This window comes from Diabrotica virgifera, chromosome 1, assembly GCF_917563875.1.
Source record: "Diabrotica virgifera virgifera chromosome 1, PGI_DIABVI_V3a".
Classification (NCBI taxonomy): Eukaryota; Metazoa; Arthropoda; class Insecta; order Coleoptera; family Chrysomelidae; genus Diabrotica; species Diabrotica virgifera.
The window spans coordinates 261,424,813-261,441,919 of NC_065443.1; the positions used below are offsets into that span (position 1 = coordinate 261,424,813).

The 17,107-nt window shown below is 32.4% G+C and overlaps 1 protein-coding gene across 1 annotated transcript in view; it reads left to right on the forward strand.

The window, feature by feature from the left end:
• LOC114327992 (putative ankyrin repeat protein RF_0381) overlaps positions 1–13,866 on the forward strand; it is a 34,467-nt gene extending 20,601 nt beyond the window's left edge. The window contains exon 2 of the mRNA XM_028276723.2: positions 9,717–13,866. Coding sequence (XP_028132524.1) covers positions 9,751–11,418 — 1,668 coding nt within the window. The 5' untranslated portion in view covers positions 9,717–9,750 and the 3' untranslated portion in view covers positions 11,419–13,866. The remainder of the gene's footprint in view (positions 1–9,716) is intronic.
• The last annotated feature ends 3,241 nt before the right edge of the window (positions 13,867–17,107 follow it).

Sequence of the window (17,107 nt, forward strand, 5' to 3'; positions counted from 1 at the left end):
ATGTGGGATTAGAATAATATTTCTAACAATTTTTCCAAATAACTTTTTGCGATATCTCTAACGCGAAACAAAACATTGAAAATTCGTCCTGTTTGTGAATTCGCAGTAGGCCGCGTTTAAAATTTAAATTTCAGTTGACTATCTTAAAAAATGTAAAACATCAAAATGAATGACTGCAAAATTTCAAATCTGTATTTACTTTGATAGCCGAAGTATAAGGGTGTCTTCATCTTAAATGCGACACACTGTATACAGCAGGCACGTAGCCAACGGGGGGGTCCATGGGGTCCGGACCCCTCCCAAAACTGTCTCGGCTTTGGTACCAAAGCAGGAAGTTTATCGCCAAGTTATTATTATTATTTTTTACTAGGATTATTTGTTTTTATTCAGTGTACGTTTCAACATATTATATCCAGTTTAAAAATCAGATTTACCACGAGGAAAAGTATTCTATCAACATTTTAAATTCCTTTACCTGGATTTGCCTCTACAGAAAAAGCAAAATTTCTAGAAAATGTGTCTGCCTGTTAAGGTTTCTACATATTATCATGCACTCATCGTTTCCAGCACGTAGCGTTTAGTTTCCGAAAAATATTGATTTTAATGGTTTTAAATGAACAATACACACTATCCGGACCGTATCGTATCAGAAACCTCTTTGTAAAATCAGGTTTTCGGAGACTACGGTACGTACCGGAAACGATGAGTGCGCATGATAATATGTAGAAACCTTTACTCTCACGACATTTCTCTTACAGCAATAAAAGCTGAATATATGTTATGGTATAACTGTAAAACAATATCATCTTTGCAACCAAATACCGAAAGTCTACGCGTAATGAACATCGTAATAAAGATTTTTTTCCAAAAAGTTACAAATTCCTTACAATTTTGACTGTCCTGTCACAACGTTTTACACTGTACTATCCCTGTCACAACGGCCAGTGTAAAACGTTCGTTCTCAACAATGAATCGAGTAAAAACTTCACCCGAAAACAAGGTGGGAAACGAAAGCAAAATACTCATTTTATTGGCTCTTTGGTCCGTTCATTGGAATGTTGAGTGAAAGCCAAGTACATTTTTTATCAAATAACCAAAAATTACTGGGTCGACAACTGAATAGAAGACCAGATGTACTCTTTTCTATGGAATCCTATATTTCGTTATACATAGTAGTCTCTAACATCATCATCTTCTTCTTTAGCCCATTTTTATCCAGATTTATCCTTCACCAAATATTTCCATATAATCTATCCTTGGCTGCGCTTTTCCAGTGAGTTCATGTAGCTTATACAACATCGTCCTTTCATCGCATCTGAGGTCTTCCTCTTCTTTTTCTTCCTATATCCAGTTTTGTATTGTAGCATTCGATCTTTTATCTTCCTGTCTCGCATTGTGACCAGCAAATCTCTACTTTAACCCTGTTATATGTGATGACTAACATCATCAGATACGCTAAAATGATATTAAAGTTACAATGGTGAAATTAGGTAAAATTTAAAAAAATTTACCGTCACCGTCTAATCTAACAAAAAATTTGAGGTGCAATAAATAATCATTTCGTTGTGAATCGAAACAAGAGCAGTCTTATTTTAGTTAGTTCAGTTTAGTTTCGACTCTTGTTAGAGTCTCTTCACAGAACACATAATATTTGATTCTCTCTGAACCACTAAAATTCTGGCTATCAGCCTCTACCCACACACGAAAGATTATGATGATATGGATGCCGTGGTGGCATCTGCTAAAGACAAACGAAAGTTTTAATTCTAATATTAACAATATTAAAACTTTATCAGAACTAATCTTTTGGTTACACCATTCGTGGCATCTAAAATTTGCAAACCAACGAATTGTCGGAGTAAAGAGGGAGATCTATCAAGTTGCATCTCACTACCCTCCTGTCCAGCACGGCAAAATTCAAACAAAGATTAGTTCCTCAGAATAGGAGTAGAACTAATAAAAATAATAAATAACCATTTCGTTGTGAATCGAAACAGGAGCAGTCTTATTTTAGTTAGTTCAGATAGCGCCAAAATTTGAGTTGTGTTTGGACCCCCCTCAAGCACATTTCCTGGCTACGTGCCTGGTATACAGGGTGTTTGGTAAAGAATGGGCCATAGCTTAACCCTAGATTCCTGAGGTTAAAATATGTCGATTTAAGCTAACTTACCTTAGTACGAAAGTTTATAATATCCGAAATACAGGGTGTCAAAGTTAAAACTTATATTTTATTTATTCTTGAATATTTTATTTATTGTTGAACAGACATGGGATAATAACACAAAATTTGGTAAGCGGGGATTTTTTGGGTCGAGAAATCTAAATTCGCCACCAAAAATGATGTATTATCTAGAGGGCGCCACATACGCCTTTCAGCGCTCATTTAATAGGTTCAATTTTTTTATTACCCACTCTACATACTTTTTAAATCAAAAATTTTATTCAGTTAATATTTTTACTTAACATTTTTTACTTACACTGACCCAAATAATACAAAAAAATGTTTTGTTTTGTGAGAAACCTCTGTTATGTAATTCCTCAAGTTCTTGGTCAATAACAATCTTATCGACATCCGGATCAACTGTTACCCAAAAAATTCGTATTCTACGGGTCAAAATACATGAAAAAAACTTGGGTAAGTCCATCTGAATAAAGGAGGCCGTTGTACCCCCCCTGGCGACAGGACTATTGTAGTTACACCCGAAAAATAACTTAAAATCATAAAAATTTACAAAAATATATTTCAAATTTCTTCAAATGGAATTTGCGATGCAATGACATAAATATGAGAACTGGCACAATTATTATGGTTTCAAGTTTATTTTTCGGGTCTAACTAACAATGATATGCCAAAATTATGTTGTATTGCAGACTTAAAATGCGTTTATTAAATTTCGTGTTGTTATCCCATGTCTGTCAGGCCATATTCAAGAATAATAAAATAAAAATTTAAGTTTGACACCCTGTATTTCGGTTATTATCAACTTTGGTACTAAGGTAAGTTAGCTTAAATCGACCAATTTTAAGCTCAGGAATGTAAGGTTAAGCTATGGCCCATTCTTTACAAAACACCCTGTACCTATAATATAGGTATGTACATTTGTACATATTATATTATACACTGTATGTGTCGCCTACCCGTATACTGAGATCACGAGCCGCCACTGGTATAGCACGAGGTTTATAAAGAATGAAGGTTTGGATTTTCAACGAAAATTTTGTTTTCGTTTGTAAATTCGCAAAATCTATTCGTTTGTTCGTGCGTTGACGCCCCTGCAATACTTGGAGACAATCTACCTATCCATGTCTATGTAGTTTTGTCTCAAGGTTCATAAATAGACAGGTTGCATGGTAACTTTCCACCAATCAGCGTCGAGAATCTAATGGCGGGAGTGACGTCACCCAGAATGCTGCATTCAAATGCATTCACTTCACTCATTGAAATGAACTCGGAAAGTAGGAATTTATTGAAAATGTGTATATTTAAAAAAAATACGTTTGCATTTTTAATGACTATTTATTTCATATATTCTTTAAAAAATGTGGTAGATACCTGTAGAGTTACAAAAATCATAGAATATAATTGCAATTAAATATATGCAGTAGAATAGCATTACTACTTAATTAAAGCAGAAGGAGATTCTTTCTTGTGTATATATGGGACTAAATCATTCAAATATCCTAGGTATATTAATAATGGGTTGAATACAATTTACTTTTTTAAATGATTTTGAGTAGGTATATAATAATTTTGAATTGGGGATAATGCATGTAGTACATTATTATAAATTCCTCCTAACATGTAAACCATGGTGAAAAAGAGATTCAACTAAAGATTTATGTATCAAAATTAGTAGTTTTCCCTAAGTTTAACATAAGAGCATCTGATTACGTTAGGTACTGGATTATAATATCTAAAACTATTAAAACATTATGATTCCATTCAATAGGTACCTGTGAAGTTTTACATTAACATAAATTATAAAAAATTACAATTTCAGTGCAATAAAGGGAATTTTCCCCATTTTATATATTCATTTAGTTTATAATTGTTTATTCAAACGATGTTCAGATGGCTGCAATATTTGTTATAATTTTATATGAAACAATTACATATAATAGATCTATTATCTATACTTAGACTTAATTAGATATATTGTTCAATAAGTCTAAGCTGAAGAACCGCAAGAGACATTACAGAACTGTAATGTCTCTATACAAGAATGTCCTTTACTATACAATACAGCAGAAAGAAAATCCAGTAAGTAAGTAGGTACTTAATATAAACACATTGAAATGTATCTTAACACTTGTAAAAGAGTTTTTGGTTTAAGTTATTATACTAAAAACACTTAATGATATCTATAGATACATTATATCTCAAGATATAAACACAAATTAAAACACTAACGATATTTAATAACAAAATATAGCCTCCAAACCACGTATCCTATTATGTTTACAAACAATTCGTAAAATTGATCGTCTGGGTGACGTCACGATGACAATATTTCATTTGTCACTGTCAAAGTTACCATACAACCTATGGTATAGGGACCTTGGTTTTGTCTCCTGATTCCAAATCTGAAAACGGCATACCGATATCTCAAACCATCTTCGACATAACCGACCTCAAAGTCAACTTGCATCTCGGCACAGCAGTTCAGGGCCTTTTAGCAATTTTAGATAGCGAGATAATTCTATAATGGAGACACTGCTAAAACGCATTAAACGTAATGAACGTAAAAATCAAAATGAAAATTTCGTATTAGTTCAAACTAGAGCGTGACTTCGACTGACATCGCCATTGGCTATATAAACGCTTGTGATCAGGACCCTAAATTGCTGTCCCGAGATGCAAGTTTTTGTTTCGTTTATAAACTTTAAGTTGAAATGTCAGATAAATATAAATTTTATTTATTAATGTAAATGTTGGTAATGTTAAACGGCAGCTTACTATTTTTTTTATTTGAATTAAATTATTGAATTAAAAATACTTTTATCTACTCTATCTCATATTATGTATGTTTTTAGTTTCTAAAAACTGTCATTATAGATAGCAGTGCGTGAAGGGTTTAAAGTGTGCTTGAAGTAACAATGTATTTTAAATGGGATTTACTTTTTCGCACTGTTTTTTGACACACTTTCATATAATCAAATATCCTTAACTTTGGCGTTGTCATGGTGATGACATATGAGCAATAAATTATTACACATGTTTTGACAGTTTTAAGGTTTGAAAGAAGTTTGAATTTTTAAATGTCAAAGTTCTAAAAATTGTAGAATATAATTGTATTCCAGTGAGGTAGAGCTGCAGCTTTTTATTTATTTATCGTAGATAAAATGTTGTATGGAACTGTGCGTGAAGTACTTGTTGCGCACTTATGCGATTTATAGCACTCGCTACGCTCGTGCTCTAAACATCGCGTGCGTGCGCAAAAAGCATACTTCACGAACTATTTCATAAATAACTATTTATTCGTATATTTTATAATATTTTATTCGCATTACCTACATACTATTCAGTACATGCATCTGTCATTTTTAGCCTTACAATATTAAGGACCGGTTGTTCGAACGCTAATCAACAATGATCACTATCAAATATTTAATTACTGTCGCAACTGTCAATGTCAACTTTGGTTGGGTTGCTGAAAACATAATTTATTACAATTATGAGATTAGTTAATCAATTAACATAACAATTATTAACATAATTGATTAACTAATTTCATAATTGTAAGCAATAATTATGTTTTTAGCAACCCAATCAAAGTTGACATTGACAGTTGTGAGAGTAATTAAATATTTGATAATGATCATTTTTGATTAGCGTTCGAACAACCGGCCCTAAATGATCTATTTTATTGATTATACGGTATGATATTGTTGTTAATTAATATATTTCGGCAAATAATGAAAACCGATTGACATCATTAATTAGAATAAAGAATTATAGATATTATTAGATAGGGACTTTGGCGGCAATGGCCGCCGAAGGATGTTTTATGTAGAATGAAAAATTTATTTGAAGTTATGTATCTAAATAATCCCTAAAGAAAAGTTAATTTTTAGTTATAATTCGTGAAAGTGAAGTAGCTTAGTGTTGTCTGTTATAGTTATTGTAGTAAAATTATGGCAATTTATCTTTATTAAGGAAGAATTATTTTCGAGCCTGGTTGCTAATGTGTTTGTTCTTAGTTAAATGGAATAATGGATATTTGAAGAAAAGTTATATACATTATTTGTCAGGATAAAAACGTAGGTTGTGCATTGCTTCGAGCAAGACTTGCATAACCTACATACATGTACTGGGTAAATGATAGCGTATTGCATAATCGAAACCCATAAAAAAGGAAGAAGAAGAAGTAGATATTATTTGTACAGTAAATAAAAATATAGAAAAATATCTCTTGACAAGTAATGATGCCTAGCTTCTTACTGGACAATAAATATGGTCATGAAGTCATGATGAAAAGTCATATTCTAATGTTTTGGCAACGCTCTGACAAAATCTTGAATGACGCAAGCGTGTTTTTGTAGTCAAAAGGGTGCAAGTACTTGGAAGGGATACGCGAAACGATCGTGTGCGAATAGCGGAGAAATATTGCAACTTTTTTAAATAATTCATATTGTCAATTGAAATTGTCAAATTGACGTACATTTCATACCTATTGTCATTTAAGAAGAAAAATTATATATTGCTCCACAATATTGATTTGATATGCAATTATTATACAGGGTGAGCCACGCTCAACGGGACGGAGCCTACCGGGGAAACGGCTAAAGATATTAAAAATTCCTTCCGTAGGAATACGTAGGTCAGTACCGGCTACAAATTAAAATTTGTGAAATATATACAGGGTGTCCCAATTTAGCGTAATGATATAAAGTTATATATTTTTAAATGGAACAACCTATATTTCACTTTAATTTTGAATTCTGCTGAACAAAATAATGTTATTTTATTCAACATTCCCTATACCTATTCTTGACCGATTTCGATTTATTTGGGTTTTTCTGAAAATGTACTATTCGCGAAATTAATTAATTACACATTATCGCATGAATTTTAATTAACGTCTTTTTGTCACTTAATTGTCAACTGTCCATGCTTTACATCAGAATATTTACCATTTGAAACTAATCTACAGAGTGTGCGCAATCTGAAGTGTCAATGCTGTACAATATTTTGTATAACTACTTTCTCAACTTAAATGGGACACCCTGTATTTTACTTTAATTTTGAATTCTAATCAAAAAAATAATATTACTTTATTAAACAATCCCTATACCTATCTTCCATAATTTTCGATTTATTTTTTAAATTACACTTTATTACATAAAGTTAAACAAAACACACTGGAAAAAATTAATTTACATTAAATGTTCAAAATGGTGTCCATTTTCTTCAATGCATAACCTCACTCTGTGTTCAAAATTTTGTTTTACTTTTCTTAACATTTCTGGAGTAACTTGCAAACGCATTACGAATACGCGTTTTCATGTCTTCCGCGGTTGTAGGTGGAGTTTGATAAACCAAACTTTGAATATATCCCAAAAAAAAAGTCCATTGATGTTAACCCAGGTGATCTAGGAGGCCAATTGACAGCACCACCCCTACCTATCCACTTTAAGGAAAATTTTCTGTCTAAATATTCTCTAACATTACGGGTGTAATGTGCTGGAGCACCGTCTAGCTGCAGAAACATTGTTCTTCTAATATTTAAATTGATATTTTGCAAAAGTATCCAAATGTCTTTTCGTAGAAATCTTAAAAACTTTTGTCCATTTAAATGGCCATTAAAAAAATTCGGTCCTATCACATGTTCTCCTATTATTCCACCATATACATTAAGGGACCATCGGTTTTGTCGATCAATACATCTATATTCATGTTGATTTTCCGTATTATAATAGTGAAAGTGATGTCGATTCATGAGTCCATTATTATGGAAAGTAGACTCATCAGTGAACAAAATTTTATCAAAAAAATGTTGATCTCCTCCCGTTTTGTCTAGAAACCATAAACAAAACTCTAACCTACGTTCAAAATCAGTTCCATACAAATGCTGATGCATTTGAATATGGTATGGGTGATATTTATATTTTTTAAGAATTCTGCGTATACTAGTTTGGCTTACTTCAATCTCCCTGGCCATCGTCCTTGTACTTGTATTTGGATTTTCAATAACTGATTGAATAACTTCTAATTCGGTATTTTCATCTTCAGTTATGGTATTTATCAATTTTCGTTTAGTATAAACAACACTGCCAGTTTCACGAAACCTTGTTAAGACTCTTTCAAATACTTCTTTACGAGGATGACGTTTTAAGGGAAATCTCTCAGCATAGACTCTTGATGCTAACAAACTGTTTTGATCACATTCACCCAGTATTAAAATCATATTTACTCGGTCTTTAATTGAATAATCTGCCATTTCTATTAATTGAAAGCAATACAGTTAATAGTTTGACTATTAGTTTGGCAGCTAGGTACCTTTTGTTTTTTCATGGCATTCTTTATAATGTATAATGAGCTATGTAATTAACGACATTTAATGTTCCAGGTAACATAATGCAAACAGATCTGAAGATACTAGATATCAATATAAAATTTTACAATAGTTTGATTATAATAATTGTTACAGCATTCAAATATAGGGTATTTTGTTTAAGTTAGAACTTTATGTAATAAAGTATAATTAATTAATTTCAAGAATAGTGCATTTTCAAAAAAATGCAAATAAATCGAAAATTATCAAAGATAGGTATAGGGATTGTTTAATAAAATAATATTATTTTTTTGATTAGAATTCAAAATTAAAGTAAAATACAGGGTGTTCCATTTAAGTTAAGAAAGTAATTATACAAAATATTGTACAGCATTGACACTTCAGATTGCGAACACTCTGTAGATTAGTTTCAAATGGTAATTATTCTGATGTAAAGCATGAACAGTTGACAATTAACTGACAAAAAGACGTTAATTAAAATTCATGCGATAATGTGTAATTAAATAATTTCACGAATAGTACATTTTCAGAAAAACTCAAATAAATCGAAATCTGTCAAAAATAGGTATAGGGAATGTTGAATAAAATAACATGATTTTGTTCAGTAGAATTCAAAATTAAAGTGAAATATAAGTTGTTCCATTTAAAAATATATAACTTTATATCATTACGCTAAGTTGGGACACCCTGTATATATTTCACAAATTTTAATTTGTAGCCGGTATTGACCTACGTATTCCTACGGAAGGAATTTTTAATATATTTAGCCGTTTCCCCGGTAGACTCCGTCCCGTTGAGCGTGGCTCACCCTGTACATATAAAGGTAAATTTAATTAATTGTATTTTGATTGCAGTACTGCATTTTAATAACTAATTTTATTTACTACATACAATTGTTTACGTTTAGATAACAGAACCTAAATCTTATTTTTTCTTCTTATTATTTTTTTTGGACTATGGCCTTGACAATTATCCATTAACCAGGACCATATGATTGGCCAATATAATCAAAAGTGCGAATAAAAGTGCAAAGCGTAGAAATAGGTGTCGCTTTTTCGAACTTGCACGGTCCCATATTGTATGTATGTACATTTTATATAAGAAGTAAATGTTTGGATTATCCGTGTCACGTCCGGTCCTTCGGATTACGGATAATATTGGGGTTCTACTGTATTTTCATTATTTTATTACTTTTTTCAGATTGCGAGCTGAGATAAACTGCCTTTAAAGGACAATGGAAAATAAAATTAAAGTCGCTGTATGTGACGTTAGAAATGACGTAAGCGTGGAAGACATACAGAAATTAGTAAATGCAGGAACAACATATATAAATGAAATAGATGTGACGTGTTTTTCCTATTTATATCAGGCTGTAGGGGAGGGCTATACAGGAATTGTGAGGTACTTGCTGGAAAATGAAACATATCGAAATATTTATGAAGGAAACAAATTAATATATTTAGCTGCAGAACAGGGTCATTTGGATATACTTAAGTTATTAGTTAGTTCTTACGGAGTGAAGTGCCTACATTACAGTAAATACAACCACCCAATCCACTTTGCGGCTGCCAATGGAAAAGTTTTAATGGTAGAATGTTTATTAGAAATAGGTACCGAAGTAAACTTCGTTGATAATAGAAATCGGACACCATTGCATAAAGCTGCACAATTTGATGACAAAAGCACAGTTGAACTTTTATTAAAGAACAAAGCCGACATCGATCCAAAAGACGAATATGGTTGCACGCCCTTACACTATGCAGTTATTCAGAATAACCTCCCCATTATAGATATATTGATTGAATGGGGAGCCGATGTAAATATGACCGATCTAAATAAACGATCTCCTTTAGATTACGCTGCTGAAAATAATTGTTTAGAAGCACTAAGACTGCTCTTAAAAAGAGGAGCAAATCTTATCTTCAACGGAAAATTTCAGTCTTACCGAACCCTACTCATTGCAGCCCAACGCGGTCTATTGAGTGTGATCTTAGAATTCATCAGCGAAGGAGTAGATATAAATGTACACTCAAAAAAGGGTCATACACTGTTACACGCCGCTTGCCGAGCTGGTCAATTCGAAGTCGCGCGATGTTTGCTACAAAACGGTGCAAATGTTAATAGTAAATCAAAACCAAATGACATCACTCCAATGTACTTTGCAGTGACACACTGTCAGCCAGAAATTATTAGGTTGCTTATTTCGTACGGGGGTTTGTTAGAAAACCCATGTAAAAATGAAACTGTTTTGTCTTTGGCCCACAAAGAATTTAATAGTCGTTCCCACTATCCAGATTCTTCTAGGAAGGTTTGTCTTCAAATAATTATTAAATATTGGTTATTGCTCAGTAGAGTTCCAATACTTCCCCCAGATTTAAATTTCAAATATTTCCCCCACTTTCACACAAAATGTCGAGAAGAAATATCGTTAATGAAATTTGTCTTGATAGGAAGTAGTAGTATTTCAGTATATAAATTTTTACGCAACTCATACCAGAATGATAATACGCTGGTCCAATACCTACAAAACGAAGATATCTGTCGAGGAATCAATATCGTTTGCAGATACCTTAAAACGTGTGAAATATATAGCGATGTATGTATAACGAGTGAACCATTATATAAAAGTGGTATGGAGAGAAGATGTTTACTTCATGTATCGTATGTATATTTCAAAACTGTTTCGCCATTTTTGCCAGCAGAATGTTGGTGGAAAATATTTAGTTGCCTAAGCAATGCCGATCTAAAGAACTTTATACGTTCATTTAAAGAAAATTTCAGATATATTGAAAATACCTGTAGTATGGATATATGTCCTCCTATTTTCTTAACTTACGAAAAGGATTCTCCCCACCCCATACCTTTTTTTTACTTGTATAAAAGGTCGTTAATAGCTAGTTAAAAAGTTTTCATCATTCTTTAATCTGCAGTACCCGCGTTACTGCATTTTCTTTCATTTTTTTTATTTGCTTGTAACCGTAACCTACATCAAACCGTGAAGCAATAAGTAAAAGCTAATAGTCGAGGAAATGAAGCATTTTGGCTCGCAATTTTTTCGTCCAGCATGGATTTACTTGAAATTTTCACAGAAAGTAGAGAATAGTCCAAGGATCATTTTCTATATCATGCCGCTGTACGCTAAAACCTTGGGGGTGGTTGCCACCCCATCTCGGGGGCGGGAATTTTTTATTACATTTGAACCATGTAAATCGATGTAAAAAGTAATTCTAAGAAAAAAATGTTTTTTACATTTTCTTCGTAAAACTAATATTTTTTGAGTTATTCGCGCTTGAAAGTAACAGTTTTTCGATGAAAAAATCGACTTTTTTAGAGGGTTTTTTGAGAATACCTCGAAAAATATGCATTTAATCAAAAAAAACTGTAGATATCAAAATTGTATCTTTTAGTAATACAAACCAAATTCTTTTTCTGTAATATCTTTAAGACCAATACAAACCGAGATACGGCATGTTAAAAGTTAGCTTTTTTCGTCAAATGCATAATTTGAAATATTCAAAGTAAAATAACGAAAAAACTTTGCCTTTTTCGAGGAAAACTTATAAAATCTTTTTTCAAGTATACAGTTAGACCTTTCAAAAAATAATAATTAAAAGTTTCTAGCCTAAAAATTAAGCGACTTATGATCAAAAAAAGGTGGGTACCTGCTTTTCTCTATGAAAAAATCGGTGAAAACAACCCCCTAACTACCCTCCTAATTAAAAATTGGTCTTCACCTTTCTGTAATTCCTTTTATATTTGTATTATCAATACACCCAAGAAGTTTGACTTATTTAAAAGGCCTAATTTTAGAAAAATTGAAGTTTAATAAAAAATTAATTTTTTGGAATTTCCCATTTTTTATCATTTACTTCAAAATATCTCCGAAAATACTGGAGATACGAACTAAAATTCCCTTGTGCATAGATTTTCATTACAGTGAACAGTTAGCGAGATATAGCTGTTTAAAACCTCTATTTACGAGCAAACACCCCCTTATTCGCGCCCTTTAAACCCACCCAAATTAAAAACTAAGGGATCTTACGGAATTTTGTTTACACAGCCTTATAACTCTTCAAAAATCCTACAAAGTCATTTTTGAAAAAACTTTTTATCGGCAAAAATGAAGGAGCTATGTTTATAAAACGAATTTTTTTCGAAAAATTCGGATAGTCCGCTTATGGATAATTTTCAATATATGTATAATACCACAGAATCGGTTCGTATACTGGAAGATGACTAAAAAACTATTTGTATTTGTATTTGTACATATTTGTAAATTCGTATATTTGTGTAAATAAATGTTTTTGTAATTCTTTAATTCTACTTTTTTTTCTATTAAATGTCTACTTATAAAAGCTGTAATATTATTAAGGGTGGTTTTTAAGGTTTGAAATATTATGATATCCTAAATGGTTTATCTTAAAGCATAAAATAATTATTATTTAACCAATCAAAACCAAATTTTACCCATATTAAAGTTTACAATGTTTTTATATAATGTTTGAAAATAAGGGTTAGTTTACACCCCTAAAAATAATCAACGCCCTTAAGCACGATATGAAATATGAAGTACAGGGTGAGATGATCCTAATCCCAAATTTTTATGTAAATCGATGCAAGCCGAAATTATTATTTTAGAAAAAGTAATTTTTTTATATACAGCTCCAACAAGGGTGGTTTTAAGGGTTAAAATATTATGATAGTATATCTTAAAGCATAAAACAATCATTATGTAACTAATAAGAACCAAATTTTGACAATATTATAGTTTAAAATGTTATTTTATAATTTTTTACAATTAGGGGTAGTTTTCACCCTTAAAAAACCAAAAGTGTACAACGGCTCAATATAGAAAATGAACTAGAGGGTGTAATGAGCCTAATCCCAAATTTTTGTACAAATCGAGGCTGGACGAAAAAATTGCGAGGTTTTGCCATTTTTTCAGCTTCATTTCCTCGACTATAAGTATTCTTTCATCATCTTTTCGTGCGGTATCCATTTCGGACATTAGCTATTTAACATAGCAATATTTCGTACCTTGTTGGCGACTTGTCTAAATAGTTGGCTAGATGTTTGGCTCAACTACTCGAGTAGATTTTGCATCCAAGAGTTTCTTCTACCCAGGCTTCTCCTACTTTTTTCAATCATGCATAGTTTGGCAATCAATAAATAACTTCGAAATCGGTGTAACACAAGATTTTGTTTTTTAATCTATTTTAGGAGTTTATGGTATAAAGGTTTTAGATTTTTAGGTTAAGGTTATATTTACTTTATTATTATTTAGTTTTATATTCTTTACGGGTTAAAAATTAAACGGACGATGTTTGAAAATAAAATATATTTTTGAGGAGTCTTATTTTGATCCTGATAATCACTCCTCCCTTCCCCCAGTGGCTGATCTATGGAAAGGGAAAATCACACCATCCCCCGACCCAACTCCCAACAAAGTCCAAAAGAAGAAAAGAAAAAATTGTTGAAACATTAAAATATACCTAGATACTAATAAACACAGACAGACATGTAAAATATACACAGACAGACAAATTTAATTCAATAAAATTAGGAGAGCTTTAATGCATATCATCATCATAGCATCTACACTCCTAGCGGAGTGATTACCGTTTGGGCTCTTCCGATTCGTTTGTCGCGGTGAATCAATCCGCATTAACATTTTCGTTTTACAATTGGTTGTGTGACTTGGCATCTTCTACAATTTTCCTCCACTCGTTCCTGTTTTTGCTTCTGGTTACCCATTTTCTGACTCCCATCTTCTTAAGGTCCTCCACTATCTGGTTTTGGGTCTTCCTGATACAGGTCTTCATTTGTAAATTTTCTTGATAACGGCTTCTGGATTCCTCCTTTCTATGTTTCATCCATCTGAGTCTCTGTGCCTTGATAAATCTGACGATGTCTTCTCCTTTCAGAAGTTCTCTTACTTCGTGGTTCATGAGTTTTCTAAATTCATTATTACCTAAGTCTAGTGGTCCTGCTATCCTCGGAATTATTTTCCTTTCTAGGATCCTCAATCTTTCTTCCTCTTTTTGTGTCAGACACATTACTGCAGCACCATAATATGTGATTACTGGTCTAATTGCTGCTTTGTAAATTTTCAGTTTTGTATTCTGAGTAAGCTTCTTATCTTTGAGGAAGTTACTGTGTTTCCAGTAGGTTCTGTTTCCTGCCCGGATTCTGTCATTAATTTCGGTACTTCTGTCGTTAGTTCCATTAACTGAGAGTCCAAGATATTTAAAATATTCTACCTTTTCAAATTCATATTCACCAATATTTAAGCTTATATTAACTGAGTTTTTTCTTGAGCATATTAGGTATTTTGTTTTGTTTTGATTTATTTCTAAACCTCTTTTGGATGCTTCTTTGCATAATTTCGTAAATTCTTCCTTTAAACTGTTTAGGTTTCTGCTAATTAATGATATGACGTCTGCATACGCCACAAGTTGCGACGTCGATGTTATAATCGTACCTTTTATTTCTGTAGCTCTTATTGTTCCTTCTATAACGACATTAAATAGTGACGTTGATAGATAGTCGCCTTGTCGTACTCCTATTTCTATATTTTTGGTGATTCCGTTATCTGTAATTATTGCTGCAGTCTATCCTTTCATTGTCATTTTCGTAAGCTTTATAAGTTTCATTAGTATATCTAGGTTTTTCATGTATTCTATTAGGTCGGGTCTTGTTAATCTGTCAAAGGATTGCTTGAAGTCTATGAAAAGGATGTGTAAGTCGATATCATGTTCGTAACACTTCTCAGTTGACTGTGTGATTATGTGAACTGCGTCTATTGTTGACCTTCCCTCCCTAAATCCGTGCTGGTAGTCTCGTATTTTAGTTTCAATGTGTTTTGAGAGTTTTTGTCTGATTAATGATGTCAATATTTTGTAGCAGCTGTTTAACAGTGTTACTTCTCTATTGGTGTCCCCTTTCTTAAGAATCGGAAATATCCATCCAGTTTTCCATTCTTCGGGCATTCTTTCTTCTTCCCAAATCCTTATTATTAGGTCGTATATTTTCCGTTGTAGTTCTTCTCCGCCTCGGTTTATTAACTCATTTGGGATTTCATCTGGGCCTGCTGATCTCTTTTGTTTTATATTTCTTATCACACGTAAAAAGTCCTCATATGACGGTTTTTCGATTTCATCATCAAGGTCTGTTTCTTCTGTATATTCGAGAGAACTTTCTCTCGCCTTAAATAACTCTTCGTAGTATTTCTCCCATATTTTGGCATCAGTCTTAACTGTGGGTTTCTTCTTGTTTTGTGATTTTATATATTTGTAAAGCTTTACATTATTCTTGCTATTTACTTCCAACTCTTCTATAACTTCATCAATCCATATCTTTTTTTTTATTTGTACAGCATTTGTCTGAGTCTTTCTTTTTTCTCCTATATTTTTCCAGATCTTCTTCTCTACCTGTCTTCAGCCATTTCTTTCGAGCTAGGTTTTTTTCCCTGGTTGCTCTTTCGCAGTCTTCGTCATACCATTCTTTTTGCCTTTTTATTTCTTTGTATCCTATTACTTTTTCTGTTGCTATCGAAATGTGGCCTTTTATTTCTTTCCGCGTTTCTTCTATGTTATTAGGGTTCGAAAATTTTAAATTTGCTTCAAACTCTTTAGAATAATCTTTCTGAACAGTATCCGAATCTAGTTTCCTTACGTTCCAATTTTTTCTTTTCGTGAATTTCTTTGTGTCTTCAATTATTTTCATTTCCATATTTACTAGGAAGTCGTCAGAATCTGCGTTTGCAGCACGATACGACCTGACACCTTGAATTGTTCTTGTCCACTTTTTTTAAATCAAAATATGATCGATTTGATTACCCTCCGTTGGTCCTGGTATTAGCCATGTTACTTTATGTTCTTTTTTGTGTTTAAAGAGTGTGCTCATTATAAATGTGTCTGTTGCTGCTGCTAGGTTACAAGCATTATCCCATTAGTATTCGTAGTTGTGTGGAGAGTTTCCTTACCAGCTACCTATACGTCCTTGTTTATATCTTCCTTTCCTATCATTGCGTTGAAATCACCTAGTAAAATTAATATGTCATTCTTGGGTATATTTTCATATATCTCTTCGAGTTTCTCGTAAAAATCGTTTTTGTCTTCCTCATTCGCATTCTCGGTAGGAGCATATGCATTAATGAATGTTAAATTAGATTGCTTGTTCTTTATTCTGACATAAGATAATCTTCCACATATTGCGTTGAAATCTATCACCTTGTCCCTTAAGTTGCTGCTAATTAGGAAGGCTGTACCATTATGTCCTTGTTTGTTATCTCCGGAATAAAACATTGTATATTTCTCTTTTACTATTGCTCCTTGATCTTTCCATCGAATTTCTTGTAGAGCTAAGATTTCGATCTTGTACTTTTCCATCTCATTCGCCAGCTCTTCCATTTTCCCTGCTCTTAACCCTTAAACGCCCAAGGGTGGGTAAAAAATGTCCACCTAATGCGTATTCCCTTATAACATATTTATTACGTGTTTAAATTTTTTTTCAAAAATTATTTATTGTTAAAAAGACAGTCCATTATCGAATGTTAATTTGGTTCTTGGCAAAACTTGTTATTAAAGGTT